This window comes from Sebastes umbrosus, chromosome 18, assembly GCF_015220745.1.
Source record: "Sebastes umbrosus isolate fSebUmb1 chromosome 18, fSebUmb1.pri, whole genome shotgun sequence".
Classification (NCBI taxonomy): Eukaryota; Metazoa; Chordata; class Actinopteri; order Perciformes; family Sebastidae; genus Sebastes; species Sebastes umbrosus.
The window spans coordinates 10,937,661-10,956,098 of record NC_051286.1 but is presented as its reverse complement, the minus strand read 5'-3'; the positions used below and the strand labels follow the sequence as shown (position 1 = coordinate 10,956,098).

The 18,438-nt window shown below is 40.5% G+C and overlaps 1 protein-coding gene across 1 annotated transcript; it reads right to left on the bottom strand.

Annotated features, from left to right (window-relative positions):
• Positions 1-4,262: 4,262 nt before the first annotated feature.
• LOC119477424 (CD109 antigen-like) lies at positions 4,263-15,303 on the bottom strand. Its single transcript, XM_037751515.1, has 11 exons — positions 15,045-15,303; positions 13,671-13,772; positions 13,472-13,534; positions 12,500-12,673; positions 11,164-11,313; positions 9,655-9,741; positions 8,224-8,293; positions 8,019-8,136; positions 7,047-7,164; positions 6,616-6,729; positions 4,263-4,361 (listed from the first exon to the last, which is right to left on the bottom strand). The coding sequence occupies exons 1-11, from the start codon at positions 15,243-15,245 to the stop codon at positions 4,263-4,265; spliced, it is 1,296 nt and encodes a 431-aa protein (XP_037607443.1). The 5' UTR covers positions 15,246-15,303.
• Positions 15,304-18,438: the final 3,135 nt, after the last annotated feature.

Here is an 18,438-nt window from a genome sequence, read left to right as displayed (position 1 = left end):
CACTCATTTTCCACAATCTGGGCCCGTTCTTCTAGACGAATCTGGAAGGAAATATTTGAACTTCCCGTCTGAATCAGACAACTGTAGTTTCGTAAGAATTGGGTAAAATTCACATTGTTGTTTGTCTGACGGCGGAGAAGAAATTCTCTGGCACCAAATGAAAGTGGGGGAGGTCTCGTTGGAACATTAGCTATTCATGCACTTGTACTCCCCTGGAGGGACGGGATCAGGAATCCCACCCATTTACAAGAAAAAGGCTGCGTCTCGAGGAAACTGATCGAGATCTGAGGGCTCGGGGTGGAGCGTTGCTTGGCTGTTTTTCTTTCCCTTTTTCTTTTAACAAAAACCATCTACAATGCTTTTCAATATAATCTCAAAAGGTATTAACTCTTTCTTTTGCAGGGATTTAACTGACACTCCCATTCAGAGTGACTGACGTTTGAAAGAAACTGTAAAGGACAGTTTAAATAGAAATACCTCTCAAATCTTCAAGGTAAAAATGGCCGCCTTCTGAAGGTCAACTTTTGTTCCATCATCACTTTCATCCACAAAGCATGTCTCAAATTGCTTCACACCGCATATTCATCATTCTACAGATAGATAGGGAATACCAGCAACACTTGGTCCTTGATTCAAGATATGAGACGGTATGTAAATACCAACAGCACGTGGATATAGATGATGTTCTTGCACTAAAAAGTGACATGTTGTGGTGCATTTAGAGAGGGTCAATGGTTTGTTCTTGAGCATGATGCAAAAGCCTGAGGTCATCTTTTTAATTTATTTTGAAATAGTTCCGATCTTTTTAACATCTTTGTGTTAAAGGAACAGTATGTAACATCTGGAGACATCTAGCGGTGAGGTTGCAGATTCTTCCTTTTTTTGTGTGCATATATGTATATACTGTATGTATATATGTGTATATATATGTATACATGTTTGCATTTGAATGCTCATATTGTGGATGTATAATTCATGAGTAATTTGCAATAAAAGTATTAAAAAAAGTTAATGTTTCCGTGTACATTTAAATATGCCTGGCTGAACACCCATGTGCAATCCTCCTTGTTTACCTTTTTTTTTTTTTTTTTCACGCCTACAGGCTTCCTGGTAACTGTGGTAACCCTATGTTTAACGTCACAACCCTATGAATTGTGGGTAATTCCCTCAGGCAAAGTCTGCAGAAATGTGGATTTACGGAAAGTGTTCATAAAGGGCTCAAAATGTCGAGAAAGCCCTCAAGGACTTGACGATCTGACGGTGGGAAAGCCGTAAACCCTCTCGGACTTTGCGTGAACACGCTTCAAAGTCTGTGAGTCTGTGAGTGTAGACATTGGGATTGGGCCTGAATATTGCAAATGTGTTGGCAAACTATTTCCTGTTTACACATCCAGCGGACACAGAGCAAAATTAGCTTGCGTTTGGCTTTATATTCTCAAGCAACCTGAGAGTGAAACTAAACAGTAAAGTGGCTGGCTGTAAAACCAAAACTTTGAGTTGAAAGACGTTAAAATGCTCCAAAGAGCTGAAATGTAGAGTTAGGTGACAATTATAAGTGGGTTCATCGCTACGAGGGACCCTTTTCACATTAAACATTGTAATTTGATCCATTTCTGATATAAACATTTTGATTAATGCATTGTATAAAGCATGATAAATTGCCTTTTTGTAATAAAGGAAATAAACTTGACTTCTCTCACTTTATCTTTGTCTGAGATGGACATGTGAAAATATACTACATGTCAAATGAGAGTTGTCTCAAAGGGCCTCAGAGGTCACTTCTGTATGAATATATCTTTCAAGCTTTTCCTGTATCTTCAGCCTTTTCCTTTAACAGCTTCAACCACTTCACATCCACAAATGCACACTTTATTAGCCCACCCGACTTGCCCCCTTTTAACCACACGCTGTTTCCGCCCATGAACCTCCCAGCAGAGAGACTCCATCTTTAACTCCATGTCCTAAGTATCGACAACAATGCCCCCACAGCACCAGATGGAGAGCCATAAATCACAGGCCCATGCACACCCAGGAGAGTCCATAAATAGTGTAACAGTTCTGAGGGTAAAGACGTCGCGGCGAGCCCCCGGTCCCCCCGACCACCCCCAAAGGTCCGCAGGGCCGAGGCAGCATGTGAGCCACTGGCTCATAACTCTCCCATTCTTCCAGTGACAGAGAGGCTTTTTATGCTCTCATTTACTTGTGAGTAAATCATAGAGGGGAAACACTGCCACGCACTTTTTCTTGGGCTACAACCAGTGATGATGGCGGGTTGTCTGGAAGCGTTCTGCAGAGACAAACCAGATGTCTGGGTGGAGATTGTGTGAGACAAAGGAAGACAGAGATATGGCAAAAGACAGGTTACAGCCAACATAAACCACATATACAGATGCCAGACCATGATACATTTAATCCCTTCACTATTGTAAAAGGGGTTCATGCGTGGTCATAGTCTGAAGGGGTCAGGCGGTTGTTGCAAGTGTGTTTCTGTTAAACCCCCATGACTGAATCTATTTTCTGAGGCACCTATGACACTCATCTGGACCACAACAATGCCCCCTTTCTCCTCTCCGCCTCACGCTCGGCTGGCTCCTCTGAATACGACCCAGGGCGAAATAATCCATACCCCTGAACCCCCCACACGGCACTCACATACATAGAAACACACACATGAATACACGTGTTGGCACTTAAATGGTCACACGTGTTGGGGCTCACTGAAACGTTAAGGCTCACTTCTTGTAGAGTTTACAAGCACACACCTGAAGCTATAATCGTAAGCAAACATGATAAACTCACAATCAAACAGAGAAGCAGAAAATTCACATAATACATGTAGGAACTCTAAAGTTTAAACAGCTACAAGAGAGCAAATCAGAATCAGAAAACTCAGAAATACAACGCTGCCATCATGTGGAGACATTGAGGAAATACAATAGCTTTGCTTAATGTGTTTTCTTCTTCACAGTTAGTTAAAATTAGTACCAAAACAGTGTCCACTCTTGAGGTTATTAGTCATTTTGACTCATATTGATGCACATGGATACAATCCTCCAAAGTGAAGACATGAAAACAATCAAACTTTCAGGAATGAAAAATGTTAAAAAAAATGTCCATAAAAAAATGTCTGAAAAAAAGTTTGAAAAATGTTGGAAAAAAATGTCCATAAAAAAAAAGTTAGAAAAAAAAAGTTAGAAAATTGTTGGAAAAAAATGTCTAGAAAAATGTCTGAAAAAAGTTTGAAAAATGTCCGTAAAAAAAAGTCTGAAAAATGTCTGAAAAAGGTGAAAAAAAAGATGGAAAAATTTCTGAAAAAAAAGTTTGAAAAAAAAAGTTTGAAAAATGTTGGAAAACAAAGGTCTAAACAATAACTGAAAAAGGTAAAAAAAAAAAAAAAAATGTCTGAAAAAATGTCTGTAAAAAAAAGTCTGAAAAATGTCTGAAAAAGGTGAAAAAAAAGATGGAAAAATTTCTGAAAAAAAAGTTTGAAAAATGTTGGAAAACAAAGGTCTAAACAATAACTGAAAAAGGTAAAAAAAAAAAAATGTCCGTAAAAAAAGTCTGAAAAATGTCTGAAAAAGGTGAAAAAAAGTCTGAAAAAAAGTTTGAAAAATGTTGTAAAACAAAAGTCTGATCAATGTCTGAAAAAGGTAAAAAAAAAAAAATAGAACAAAAAGAAAAAATGTCCGTAAAAAAAAATTCTGAATAATGTCTGAAAAAAAGTCTGAAAAAGTAACCCTAAAAAAAAGTTTGAAAAAAAGTTTAAAAAATGTTGGAAAACAAAAGTCTGAACAATGTGTAAAAAAGGTAAAAAAAAAAAAAAAAGTCTGAAAAAATTTCCGTAAAAAAAAGTCTGAAAAATGTCTGAAAAAAAAGTTTGAAAAAAAAGTTTGAAAAATGTTGGAAAACAAAAGTCTAAACAATGTTTGAAAAAAAAAGTTTGAAAATTATTGGAAAAAAAAGTCTGAAAAAAGTCTGAAAAAAATGTCTGAAAAATAGTTTGAAAAATGTTGGAAAACCACAAACTCTCATGAGAGTTGAAAGTAACAACAGTGAGGTTTCCAGAAGTGAAAATCTCATTCATATTCAGTCTATTCAAACTTTATTGCAGATTCAAAGTCCAGACATAAAAAAAGAAAAGAAACGTTTGAAAAATGTTGGAATAAAAAGTTTGAAATATGTCCGGAAAAAAAAGTCTGAAAAATGTCAAATGTGGCATCTTATCCGCTGTATTAAACTGTAACAGACTCTTCTTGAGGTTTTCATCTTAACAAAACTTGTTGCTGGGAACAATTATGTATTTCGTCATCGTCCACGTACACAAACTCAAAAATCTCACTCGCTGCAACAATCACCACGACCTGAGAACAAAGAGCAGAAGAAGAACCCGCCCAGATCACATTAAACGGAGATCAGACGGTACGAAGGGCGTTGTTGTAACCAAATAACAAATTAAAACACAAATCACAGCTCTCTCTCTCTCGGGAGTCGTGAGCTCTTGTTTACGATGTGCTGAAGGATTTAAAGATTAAAGAGAACCTGGGTCATGTCCTCATCGTGTCCTCAGAGATGACAGCAGTCTTATTAAGATGTTGAAACCTCATTAGATTATAGCAACCTGACGCCTGAAACAACCCCCACTAACCCTGTGAACCACATTCACTCCACAAACTCGTAATCCAACACCTGCTCTGTTTTACTGTTGGTACACACTGAAATATACATCCCACTATCACACTCAACAGAATTAAAGGGACTATTTGTAACTTTCAGAAATGCTTGTTAACAGCAACACCTGTGGCCGTGAAATCAACTAAAGTCAGCATCGGGCTCGTGCTTGCTCGCTCTAAATAGACATGAAGAAGCATCGCTCAACACAGTGAGGAGACACACGTCAGCTAAAACCACGATATCACTCTATATTTCAGCTGCTTGGCAGTAATGTTAGCTGACCAGACGAAGGTCTCTCCATGAACATGATTTAGATCTGATCCTAGTGTTGGCTTTTCCTGCCTAAGTGCAGGCTGATGCAGCGGGGCTCTGCAGCGCGTCTCCCTGCTCTCTCCGCCCGCAGCCGGAGAGAGCAGAGGAGACACCGGCACCCGGTCGGTAACGAGACGATAACGTTTCTCTCTGCGGAGCCCCGTCACTTCACAAGACACGGGAAACCTCTGTTGGTCTGGAGGAGCTGCAGCAGTTATTTCTGCACAAACGTCCCCTGTGCATTCACTAGATATTCTCAGAGCTAAACTAACTCTTCTGCAGTGTGGAGTGAGCAGCATGCACGTCTAGAGGTGGAGCGAGAACGCGCGCTCTGTCTGAGTGAAGGCGAGCAGGCAGAGGAGGAGAGGCAGCGGCCACACACGAACGCGCATATGCGAGCGTGCATGTGTCCCGACCCGGTACATTTATACGCTTAAAAAGTTACAAACAGTCCCTTTAAAGCAGATATATCTTGTAGTCGTCTGATTCCAGCATCACTTGAATGACCTACGACATGACTTTTTACACAATGTGCGTGGCGTTCAAGTGGTTAAGTCATGAAGAACACCGCCGCTAAGCAACGGCAATATTAACGTTACTAGAAGCCACAAAGGCTAACAGTTTAGGTAACATTATGCAGTAAATGTAAAGGTATAATGACAGAGGAAAAGGATGAGGCCGTTAGGAATATCAACATTTTCCTCAGACATATTATAAAATTACAAAGAAAAACAATATACTGTTAAAATTATAATATATTAACTTATTATGCACCAAAAAATTAACTTCCATAACTTCCGCCATTTCTGTCAACTTGAAGAAACACGCCACAAGTCGTGAACTCGGACTTGTGGCGTGTTTCATATGGGTCCAACTCGGTAAACACGGTAAACACGACCCCATTTGAAGGCACCAATAGACGCCGCATTGACTCCTGGATTGTGCGTCAACGTGGGCGCCATCTCGGACCAGGCAAGACTGTAGTGAACGGGGGAGCTGCCGTTTTTCTGGATAAAAAGCACTATAACTTCTAAATTTCTCAACCGATTTCAACGAGTCGGTTTATATTCAAAGATTTATGATCTACGAGGAGTAACGTTAAGTTATCGTTACGTTTTTTTTTTTTTTTTTTAAAAGATTTTGGTGAAAAAACGTTAAATACGTTAATGTCACTAACGTGCCGGTTCATGGCTCAGCGGTCTGTCCTTCGATATTCAATCAATTATTAGGTCATTATTAAAAACTAGTACAATCATATCACATTTTCCTAAAAGCATCTTTCACATTATCAACTGTTCAAGTCAACGTTACGTCTTTACAAAAAGATGTGATGCTTATTATATAGTGTTACTGAGAAGTTTTATGGACATTTTGATGCTTCTTTCCAGCATGAGAACTTGTCACTACACAGTTGCAAAGTGGAAGTTGTTCCTGGAAGTAAAAGTCCTGTTAATTTTCTATATAGACGATGTTAGATGACTGACAGCTGGATGGACTTGAAACCCTCCTGAATGATTAGTACAGAAGATGAACATTAGAAAGTATCTGTTTTTTGATTGAGCAGCTGAGGCTCATGGGTATCAGAGTATTTAGAGCGATCCACCAAACCAAACTGATGGAAGACAGACTGACCTCCAGGTCTATATAGTAGGAGTTGAACAGAACGACCTCCAGCAGCAGCTCCTCTCCTCGGATGATGTAGGCCGGCAGGTTAAGGGAGATGAAGAAAAACTGGGACACTCTGAGCTGCAGGGAGATCACGTGCAAACTTTATACTATTACCAATATAATTCCTCTGTCTATACAAGTCAGCTCTACCAAAACACATACTATAAATACCCATATTATAATACTACACAACATTCAAAGGGTTAAAAGTTCTTTGAACTGAAACAGTAAAATAACAATACAGACTCTAAATAGACATCAGAAAATGATTGAAATGTCAAAGAAACAGGTTAAAAAGAAGAGACAAACATTTGGTCTCGGGATGTTTCTCCATGTGTTTTCAGGAGTATTATTTAGTCTTTATTTATGGGTGGTTATTGACGTGATGTGAATACCTCTACAGGCTCCTCTACGATGCCCAGACCCAGGTTCTCAGACATGACGAAGGCGGTGGCTGTCCAGGTTGTGATGCTGTCTGGTACAGTCAGAGTCATCTCTGCTGTGTCTGAATTACTGCGGGAAAAAAACCCAGATAAGAAACATGATTATTTTTAGCCTTCCTGTTGTCCTCAGGTAAAATTTTACCCGTTTTCAAACTTCATTCTATCATAAATATAGTTTTCTTTCATCTAACTGCCCCAAAATAACATGAATGAAAGTAATTCATTTTTTCTGGGGGGTTTTCTCAATCAAAAATTAGTTATAATTTCATGTAAATGAGGTTTATTGACCATAAATTACAAAGAAAAAAGTTTAAAACTTGTCGGAAGAAATAAATTCGGAAAAAAGTCTGAAAAAAAAGTCCATCGAAAAAAAGTCTGAAAAAAAGTCTGAAAGATGTCAAAAAAAATGTCCATAGAAAAAAAAGTCTGAAAAAAGACTTTAAAAAAAAGCCTTTAGAAAAAAAGTCTGAAAAATGTCAAAAAAAAAATGTCAAAAAAAAATGTTGGAAGAAAAAAGGTCTGAAAGATGTAAAAAAAAAAAAAAAGTCTGAAAAATGTCAAAAAAATGTCGGAAAAAAAAAAGTCTGAAAGATGTCAAAAAAAATGTCGGAAGAAATAAAGTCGAAAAAAAGTCTGAAAAAAAGTCTGAAATAAAAGTTGAAAAAAAAAGTCTGAAAGATGACAAAAAAATTTCGGAAGAAATAAAGTCTGAAAAAAAAGTCTGAAAGATATCTGACAAAAAAGTCTGAAAAATGTCAAAAAAAAATGTCGGCAGAAATAAAGTCGAAAAAAAGTCTGAAAAAAAAGTCTGAAAGATGTCAAAAAAATTTCGGAAGAAAAAAAGTCTGAAATATAGTCCAGAAACCCTCACCGGTACTGCATTTAGCATAAAACAATATGCTGAAATCATAACATGAACCTCACTTTGTGTTGATGTCCATCCATATCCAGGTCTCTGGAAAGTTCCTGCGCTCTCGTGGCTCCTGATGTTGCTCCACATGTGAACCGTCTCCCTGGGTCATGAAAAACCTTTCCTCCCCTGCTGTTTAGAAGAAGAGAAGTCAGTTACATTTGCATCGCATAGTCATAAAAAGTGACTGTGAAACGTTTGAGAATTTTTAAAACTTACGAAATTCAGGCCTCGGCGGCGGTCTCATCTCGTGTAAACTGGCGTCGGTCAACGCTACGAGATCACATGTCTGCACAAAGACATGGAGGACTTGAAAAATACACATTTCACTCCACATTTGTCTGGAAAGCTTATTAAGGGTCAGCACATTTAAAGCTTCAGCCGCTTCAACAGCCGCCGACTACATTTAAATCTAAAGAGAATTACAAGTTATTCCAGTAAGGTCGTTTCCACCGCAGGAACTTTCCCTCGGAACTAAAAACATTTTGAGGAACTCATTGCGTTTCGACCGCAGGGACCAAAGGTCTAAATTAAGTTCCGGGGACATTTTACGAGGCCTTTTTAGCCCAAAGAAGGCGCTGCTCGGGAGGTAGTACTGTCTGAAAGTACAGGAACTTTCAGGGTGGAGTTTGCAGGGATGACAGTCGCTGATTGGTGAAACACACACACACACAGCGCCGCTGCTTCAACTGTACGACTTCATTCTGCTGTCGGCTTCCCAACGCATTTAAAATAAAAGAGAAAAAGAGAGAGAGATCGCGAGCGGAAACGTTAGAAGAGAGAGACGTAGCGCGGCGGTGCTGTGATTGAGAGAAAGAAAAGTTATTTTCTAATTGTTTCATGGCGTTAATGTTCTAAAGCAGCATCTCTTAGTTTTATTTTATTCATTACATCCAACGTGCATCACGTACAAACGTGCAATACTGACTTAACAGTACAATAGTTTAGTGCTCTAATTCAGCTGTGCAATAATCTGGTTTACTCCGGCATTAACACTGCATTTATTAAACTAATATCCTTATTTATTTATACTATTCTTGTATTTTTACACACTTAAAGTCAGGGTAGACGATGTTCTCCAGTATCTCTGTGCTATTGGTTGAAATGGTCTTTACACCCCGACAGCGATCCATTACTGATGAGCTCTGAAAAAGGAAAAGAGCCGTCATCTGTAGCTGCTGTAATCCTGTAAAAACGTCTACCAATCACTGCCTCGCGGTCCGCTTGGAAAGAACCAATCAGATGCCTCCCTGCTCGTACTCTACCCTTGGCGTGCACCAGCCTGAACTCAAAGCGCGTCGCCGCCGCCGCACGTTTCCTGGAGAATAGAAGAGAGAACTCAGCCCTGCAGTAGGACTGCCACAGTTACTTGTCATAAGGTAGCGTTGTTGAGTTGAGGTCCTCTCTCCGCTCTGTGGCGGTGAAGTAGTTACGATGCGGCGGTACATATTTCTTATTTATATTTTCTTATGATTTCTCAATGTTTATATTCTAGATTGGGAGCAAAACGTAACTCAGTTTCCCCCCACGGATCAATAAAGTATTTCTGATTTAGTGATAGTTCCTCCACCCTACAGAAGGGAGCTTCACTGAGCTGTGAGTCGGAGGGTGGAGGGACCGGATAGGAACTGATGTGTCTCTGAGGCTAACCTTGAAGACGGAGAAAGGATCTCCCATTGTCATCATGTCAGAGTGGGCGTCGTCGGCCGTGGCGTACTCCTTCATCTCCTTCAGCACCTGTGAAAGCAACACCAACACTTCCTCAGAGCTGCTACTGTTGCAGCCCAACAAAGAGCAGCACAACAGACACGGGACACAAAGAGAACACTTATTGTTTAAAACCTGTTCGACCGAGCGGGGATTAAAAAACAGTTCATGGTGCTTCGGTTCACATTGAACCGATACTGAGTTTTGGGCTCGGCAGATTGAGTTTCATAGAAATACCTTCAGGGGGAAAATATGGGAGCTGGAAAACAGTTGGATGACATTAAACCGGAGAGGACCCTCGTGAGCACAGATCACTGGATGGATAGATGTAAATGACGAAGCAGGTTGTGTGACAATCAACCGGAAACATGTGACTCAAATCTTCAGGATTTATTTCTTTGACTGAGGGTCAGACTGAAGTCTCAGTATTATGAGAATAAAGTCATAATATTATAAAGTAGTAATTTTACGTGTTATTTTAGAGGTTAAATAGAGCAGCATGCCGCCTGTGTGAAAATGAGGAACATGGAGCATCTTGTGAAGTTACACTTTAGTTTAGGTTTCACAAATAACAAAATACCATACTACTACTATACTACTAAATAATACCACATTATCATCAGTATCAGGACCTTGAAAGATAAGTTTGTGCAAGAAACTGCGTTTATTCCGAAGAAAGAACCACACGGACCTGAGAGAAATTGCCTCTAACTTTGTTCACCATCCTCCCAGAACCGTCCTGAAATACAACCTGAATGAATGTGGAGCGTCCCGACTTTAAAATCTTTGTTTCTCTACATTATCATTAGTTAAAATCATTCAAAGTGACCTTTAACATAAATCAAACATCAAAAGTGATTTGTTTATTTTAGTTCATGGATGTATTATTCATCCAAAACATTTTAAAAAGTAATTTAATTGGTTTGTTATTTATAATTTGCATGTTAGTTTGGCGTTATGTGCTGTGTGTGTGTGTGTGTGTGTGTGTTTATGTTGTCAAGGAGGTTTGATAATAACTGTGCGCTTCACAAAACCTGCTCTCATTTTCATTGCCATTCATTCTGACGGGTATTTTTCGTTCAACTCTCGTCCCAAAATCGATTTGAATCTTCCCCGATCCTATTTTCTTTTCGGCCCCGGGACGACGGGACATCCTAAAACTCGAGCTCTGCTTAGTAGGCTTCCTTTTGGACAAATTCAGTTTTTTAATTCAGTTTTCTTCACAGAATGAATGAACTGCTGAGATGAACGCCAACTCTATATGTGAAAAAAAAAAGTTGTCCTAAACCCCTTTAAAATCAAGAAGGCCTCTGACCCCCCCTTGAAGCTTTGGCGACCCCACACGGGGTCGGGACCCCCAGATTGGGAACCAGTGTGTTAAACCAAGGTCTTGGACAAACTGGGAGAAAGTTGTTGGATGTGAACAAGCGATGACTCCGGTGTTGTTCTCACCGCCTCCTTGGTGATGTCATTGTCACCCTTCCACTTTGTCGCCTTGTCGACCACCAGGATGCCGACCAGAGAGGCGGACTCCGCCACCTTGACCCGCAGTCTGACCTCCTCACCTGGCTTCCTCGAAACCTGGTTAAAGCTCAGAGACACCTGCCAATCATATACACAGAGGTGAGCATAGAGGTGGTACGTGCTGACAAGTATTGAATTGTTTTTGGTCAGACTTCAAGACAAATAAGTCTAGCTGCTGTAAAAACCTCATAACCACACGGAAGCATGAATTAATTTAACAAAGCCGTGTGGGAGAGCTTCAAAAGACGGGTTCCAAAGTGTTTATGTTCCAATTAACATCTGAACTGAGGATCCATTAAAACCACCTTAAAGTGGACCACACCAGACAAATTCTGACGGCATGACGTCTTTTGAAATCAATTTAGTTACTACTCGATGATATAAATATTAGGGCTAACACGATAATAACTCGTTAACGCTAATTAGTTTTGACGCCGCTAATTTCTTTAACGCGTTAACGCAACTTGTGATTTTTAGGTTGTAGCGGCTCAGTTTTTAAGCTAGAGTGAACATACTGGTATCATATGAAATAACGCTAAATAACGCTCCAAACGTACGAATGTCCATTTTCAAAGGGGTCCCTTGACCTCTGACCTCCAGATCAGTGAATGTAAATGGGTTCTATGGGTACCCACGAGTCTCCCCTTTACAGACATGCCCACTTTATGATAATCACATGCAGTTTGGGGCAAGTCATAGTCAAGTCAGCACACTGACACACTGACAGCTGTTGTTGCCTGTTGGGCTGCAGTTTGCCATGTTATGATTGGAGCATATTGTTTTATGTTAAATGCAGTACCTGTGAGGGTTTCTGGACAATATCTGTTATTGTTTTGTGTTGTTAATTAATTTCCAATAATAAATATATACATACATGCATAATACATTGCATAAAGCAGCATATTTGTCCACTCCCATGTTGGTAAAAGTATTAAATACTTGATAAATCTCCCTTTAAGATACATTTCAAGCAATTAACTATGGACAATCATGCGATTAATCGCGATTAAATAATTTAATAAAAATGTTTCAGACTTTCTGTCCATGTAGCAGACTGTTGTGATTGAAGAAAATCAAACTTTACCCCTAACTTCCCCTTTTTCCAACATTTCCCACACTTCTGATTGGCTCACAGATTGAGCAAATCAACTAGATTACTATTAGCTCCACTTATCTGTGCACTGTTTCACCACCTCGATAACAGATCATACTCACAATCACACTGCCAGGACACCTCAAATATCACTTTAATCAAACCTGTCACCTGGTTCTGTAAAGTCTGGGTGACGGGCAGCTGCATCACGTCGTTGACGATCTCTCCGTCGGGACGCACACAGTAGACGATGACGCAGGCCACAGGAGCCCAGCTGGTTTCTGGCTCCAGATAGAGAAAACGATATGCTTTCCCAGCAGACACCACCTGACCTCTGGACATCACCTTCACACATAGAAGACAGACGGGAGCCCTTAATTCTGTTATACATTCTACACTTAAAGCTGCAGTAACTGTTTTTGGCCACTAGGGGGTCGACAGACATATTGTGACTTTCTAAAGTTGTATAATAACAAACTTTATTTATATAGACCCCGTCCTGGTAACCATGGTGACGTGTTTAGTGGGCGGAGCGTTAAGTGGAGGCAGATTAATTCTCCGAACACGTTAGTTAACGCTGGCTGGCAAGTATTGTTGGCTTGTTTTTTTAACAATGGCTGAAGAAAATCCTAGTTTCTCTCAACATGTGCTGTCACTCACTCTCCAGGATCACCAGTGGTAGTTGAGAAAGTTAACGTGAACCAACGGGACCAGATTAGAGATTTATTAAAGATAAATTGAGGGTGTATAAATCTCTGGATGTCTATAGTTAACTATCCTTCAGTAAAGTCAGTCAGAAAGAGAGTCGGACAACATCGGAAAAGCGTTTCAGAGACGTCTGTGTCTGTGATATCTGGATTCTGTGTGTAGCGTTAGCCTCCAGTCTTTCCTTTGTTGAGCCTCCATTGAACACCGTGACCTCGTCATGACGTTGACACAAAAAGGGTCTATAGCACTTTAGCAACATGCTGCACAAAATGTAAAAACACACAAAATCCCGTGTATATTGTTTAGAAATTCAACTTTATTTTACAGTTGCACTCGATGTCAGTCACTCTAAATGAAAGCCTCGGGCGATTGAATGAAATGTAAATCAATTAAATGCAATATATTGACTAATGAGTGTCATAATGTTGTACTCACTATGTAGTGAAACTCAGTTATTGGAAAATTGCTCCGAACAGGCAGAATGAGGATTGAAACAGCCTGATGGAAGAGACAGTTTAATGATTATTAGGTACATCATGGAAGTAAATGTACATTCTACCTCACCACCAGTATTTCCACAAGGCTACCAGATACAACCACGCGACACAGATGTTACTATGTTCCTCATATTCACCTCTGGATGTCTGTAAGGTGTTCCTATCTGCAGGTAGGAGTGACTGGGGGATGTGTAGCTTCTATGGAGATGTAGCGTTTCATGGCTGTCCTCTAAGTCAGCCTGAAAACAAACAAACAAAAACAGATAAATATGTGTTGTTAATTGATCCAATAATAAATATATACATACATTTGCATATTTGTTGATAAGAGTTTCAAATACTTTGTGAGTAATTTGTGATTAATCACGATTAGCTATGGACAATTGTTAATATTAAATTAAATTAAATATTTAATATATATTATATATAATAATTTAATTAATTAAAAATTAAATTAATCGTGATTAAATATTAAATATTACAGAAAATGTACCGATCAATGTAACTGCGACATCGGAACGCTGCTGCCAATTTAAAATGTGACAGTAATGATTTATTTTATGGGTCTGTTATTATAAAGGAAGTTTCCTGAAAATAATTATGTAATTTAGTATGAATTAAAGGGACTGTTTGTAACTTTTTACACGTATAAATCTACCGGGTTGGGATCCCATGCGGGCTCGCGTGTGGCCGGAGTCTCTGCTCCTCTGCCTGCTTGTCTTCACTCACAAACCGCACGCGTTCTCGCTGTCTTACTCCACCTCTAGACGTGAATGCGCGCTCACGCCACACTACAGAAGAGTTAGTAGCTCTGAGAATATCTAGTGAATGTACAGTGGACGTTTGTGCAGAAATAACTGCTGCAGCTCCTCCAGACCAACAGAGGTTTCCCGTGTCTTGTGAAGTGACGGGGCTCCGCAGAGAGAAACGTTATCGTCTCCGACCAAAACTCCGGCGTCTCCCCCGTTCCCTCCGGCCGCGGTCGGGAGGCTGAGGCGGGAAAAGCCAACACTAGGATCAGCATTGATTCATGGAGAGACCTTGGTCTGGTCAGCTAACATTACTGCCAAGCAGCTGAAATATAGAGTGATATTGTGCTTTTAGCTGACGTGTGTCTCCTCACTGTGTTGAGCGATGCTCCTTCATGTCTATGTAGAGCGAGCACAAGCGCCAGCAACAGGACGCTGACTTTCGTTGACTTAACGGCCACAGGTGAAGCTGTTAACAAGACATTCTGAAAGTTACAAATAGTCCCTTTAAATGTAATTTATTTATCTACAAGTAGAAACTTTTTTATTTATATATGTTGAACTGTAAGTTTACCTGTGGACAAATCAAAAGACTATTCTAGCGATTGATCTGCTGCATTCAAATCCCAAATTCTTTCACTTTTTCTCCAGCTGTGAGTTCTCATTTGTCATTTTTTACTACACACTCGATACACAGTTAGACTGAGGATGCAGTCAGAATAAAGGGCGAGTTTAGAAGTGATAAAAAAAAGATTATCTTACATCAATTGTGAGTGTTTCCGTTTCATTCGTGATCTCGACGTTGAGACGTAGGATTCCGTCTCGAGGGACATTATACTCCATTATTTTAGGCAGCATCTCCTCTGGATGTACTGAAGGGCCCGACATGTTTGACTCTTCCTCCTTCATTTCCCACTTCCACGGACTTTGCTTTCGCTGTACCGCTGTCACTTTAACCATCATGTGAGAATCCCGCGGTGACAGCGGCCGATTGTTGTATGTACTTATCTTCAGCTGCAAAATCAAGAAAACTATTTACAATATGCTTTTTACGTTGAGTCATTTATGTAGAAACATGGAGCGGTGTGTAAAATCTATGGTGTACGCCACAGAATGTGCAATAAGAAGCCGTTATCATTGGATGTCAGGACCTGATTGTCTCACACTATATCCAAGCTGCAAATCGGCTGTGTGGCTCCTTATCGCAATCGATCAAGATGGCGAAAAGACTCTCTGCTCAGAGGGCTTTAGAAATGATTTTAGAAGAGAGAGAACTTTTGGAAGATGAAGATGAAGAGGAAGAGTTTTCAGAATATTAGGATCACATTTCTGTCAATTCAGAGTCTGACAATGAGTATGAAGACGAGGATGAGACTGTCCATCAGGCAGCTCAAAAACGAGCCCATCAGCAGCCAGCAAGTGGAGAAATATGGATGTCAAAAGATGCAACACACACACAGTAAAACTCTGCCCCTCATGTGTTGTATAAGCTGGCATGAATAGGCTATGTGTTCAATGGGGTTCGTGTTGTGTAGACTGACATGAATTTCTAATGAAGTTCAAAGAAATAAACATCAATAAAAACATTGTTTCATTTATATTTGTTCAAGATAAATGTTTTTTTCCACCCATATGTTTATTATAATTGATTTTTATTTTTTATTACATTTTATCACAAAAAACAAATAGCACTTTTGTTCATAAATAATATCCTACAGAAGTAAATGGCAAATATGAACCTGTCTATATTGCTTGTAATTGGGATAAAGTAAACATCTGTTAAGTATTTTTACATGAATTGTTATGGCTGTATTGATTTAAAAACCCAATAATGGGGTGGGTCCAACAGACCGGCGGACATTGGCTGAGTAACAAAAACATGAACACCACACAAGGGTTAGGAGATTCAGAAAATGCTAACACCAACATGCTAACAGGCTCATAGTAACAGTTGTGTGTTAGCGTGGTAAGATTTACTAATTAGCACCAGTTCTGCAGGTATTTGGTCATGAACCAAAGTATTGAAGACATTAAAAGTTTGCCCTGATGGTGGCGCTAGATGAAAAGTCAGAGGATCACCAAAGTCATTAGGGTTCAGCCGCGCCGGCCCTCACTTTCATTGCGCCAAAGGGTTTTGCTTGCACCTTCTGACTCAAGCGTGCGTTCGACTCCTTGGTCCGTGTTTCAAGACGGGTCGGGTGTGTGCCTGACATCGCCGCAGACCCCTGGCGCCTCAATACATTTTGGGCACATACATAAATTATTTTGTTAACATTGTGACATACTGTAGGCCATTTGGCCTTGGCGGAGGTCTGCGCTCTCCCAGTGCCCTTCTAGTTTATTTATTCCCGCGCTGTGCCAGGGAAACAAAGAAATCCTATCCAGGGAAAATTAAGCAACTGGTGATACTCAAATCAATGCACACACATAAAACTGCACAAAATCAAAAAAGTAAATATATCTAAACATATCAAAAGATAATTAGACATCATGAATTAAACGTTTTGATATTCTAAGGATAACGAGGTCTTGATAAGATGCGTTTTGGTGTTCCATATTTGTACACCACGATATCTGAGGGAGTACTGGCCATGTGAAGAGGATTAACCTGTCTAGTAATTAAGATTTAAAGAAGATGCTCAACAATGATGAGGGATAAATCAGGGAATAATGTAAGGTTAATAAACAAGAAACATTTCTGAAACTTCTTAGTTTGCTGATGAATCCCAGTGACTTCACAGTTTTATTACAAATAAAATGTTCAACTCAAATCCCTAAAAACACATCACAGCTGTGGGATGAAAGTTGAATGTGATTGTTTTATTTGTCTTTGTAGACATCTCCGTAGTAGACGCCACGACGACAACATCATCATCATCCTCAGAGTTCGTCCAGAGGAAGCGTCCGTCTTCTGCCAGCAGAGACGCCGTCCGATTGAAAGAAGCAAAGATGGAGGTGACCTCGGACGACTGCGTACAAGTACAACAACACGACAACATGAAGGAACTGTTTGAGGTGATGATGCAGTCGGTGACGTCTCTAGCCGCGTCCTTAGCTTCGTCACAATCTTCCTCGCAGCCCTCAGACCAGCTGACGCCTCTCGCTCAGTCCTCGCTGGCGGCGGCGGTCCTACAGCCCGACCTCCATCACCTTCAGACGCAGCGCGGCCCGCTGCCGTCCTGCGCCGCCTCCAGGCTGAACCACTTGAAGACCGAAGAGCAGGAAGCTGAGGTGGCGGAGCTGTTGGACCAAACCGATGGCGAGGAGGAGTGCGGCGCTGCGTCTACCAGGCCCACCCGGGCCAAGAGGAAGAGCGGCGACGGTCAGCTGGAGGAGTGCCTGAGGAGGATGGAGGCCAGGGAGGCTCAGAGAGACCGGGATCTGGACCAGAGAGACGATGTCACGCTGTTTTTACTGAGCTTGGCTCCGGCCATGAGGAGACTCCCTGCAGAGAAACAGTCGTGGGTCCGAACCAAGATCCAGCAGTTTCTATACGAGGCCGAGTTCGGCGCTACGAGTTTTCAGTGATCCCAAACTATTTTACATTTTTATAAATACTGTGTGGATCACACATTTGTGGACTTTAACAATCAGTTTATTCACTTTACAGAGGAGTTCATTATCTCTCTCCATTTATATGATACTGTAACTTCTCCTTTCTCATATTTTTGTGCTGTTTTTAAATAAAAAATCATCTTGTGGCGATTTATATTTTGAATATATGAAAGCTTTAAATTTGTCCTGCCAGACTGTCTCCCTGTCTAGGAGTTCACCTCCTTTGAGCGACAGCTGGCTAGTGGTCTCTTTGAGTTTTTGAGAGAGACCCTCTATTTCATCATCTCTGCGTTGGAGCTCATCCTGCACCTGGTCCACCTTTTTCTGGAGTTCCAGCTGCAGTGTCTTCTGGGCTTGTTCTTTTTCGGCCAGGTCCTTTGCAGATCTGTCCTCCAAAGCTTTAAATTTGTCCTGCCAGACTGTCTCCCTGTTTAGGAGTTCACCTCCTTTGAGCGACAGCTGGCTGGTCTCTTTGAGTTTTTGAGAGAGACCCTATACTTCATTGTCCCTGCGGTGGAACTCATCTTTCACCTGGTCCACCTTATTCTGGAGTTCCAGCCGCAGTGTCTTCCAGGCTTGTTCTTTTTTGGCCAGCTTCTTT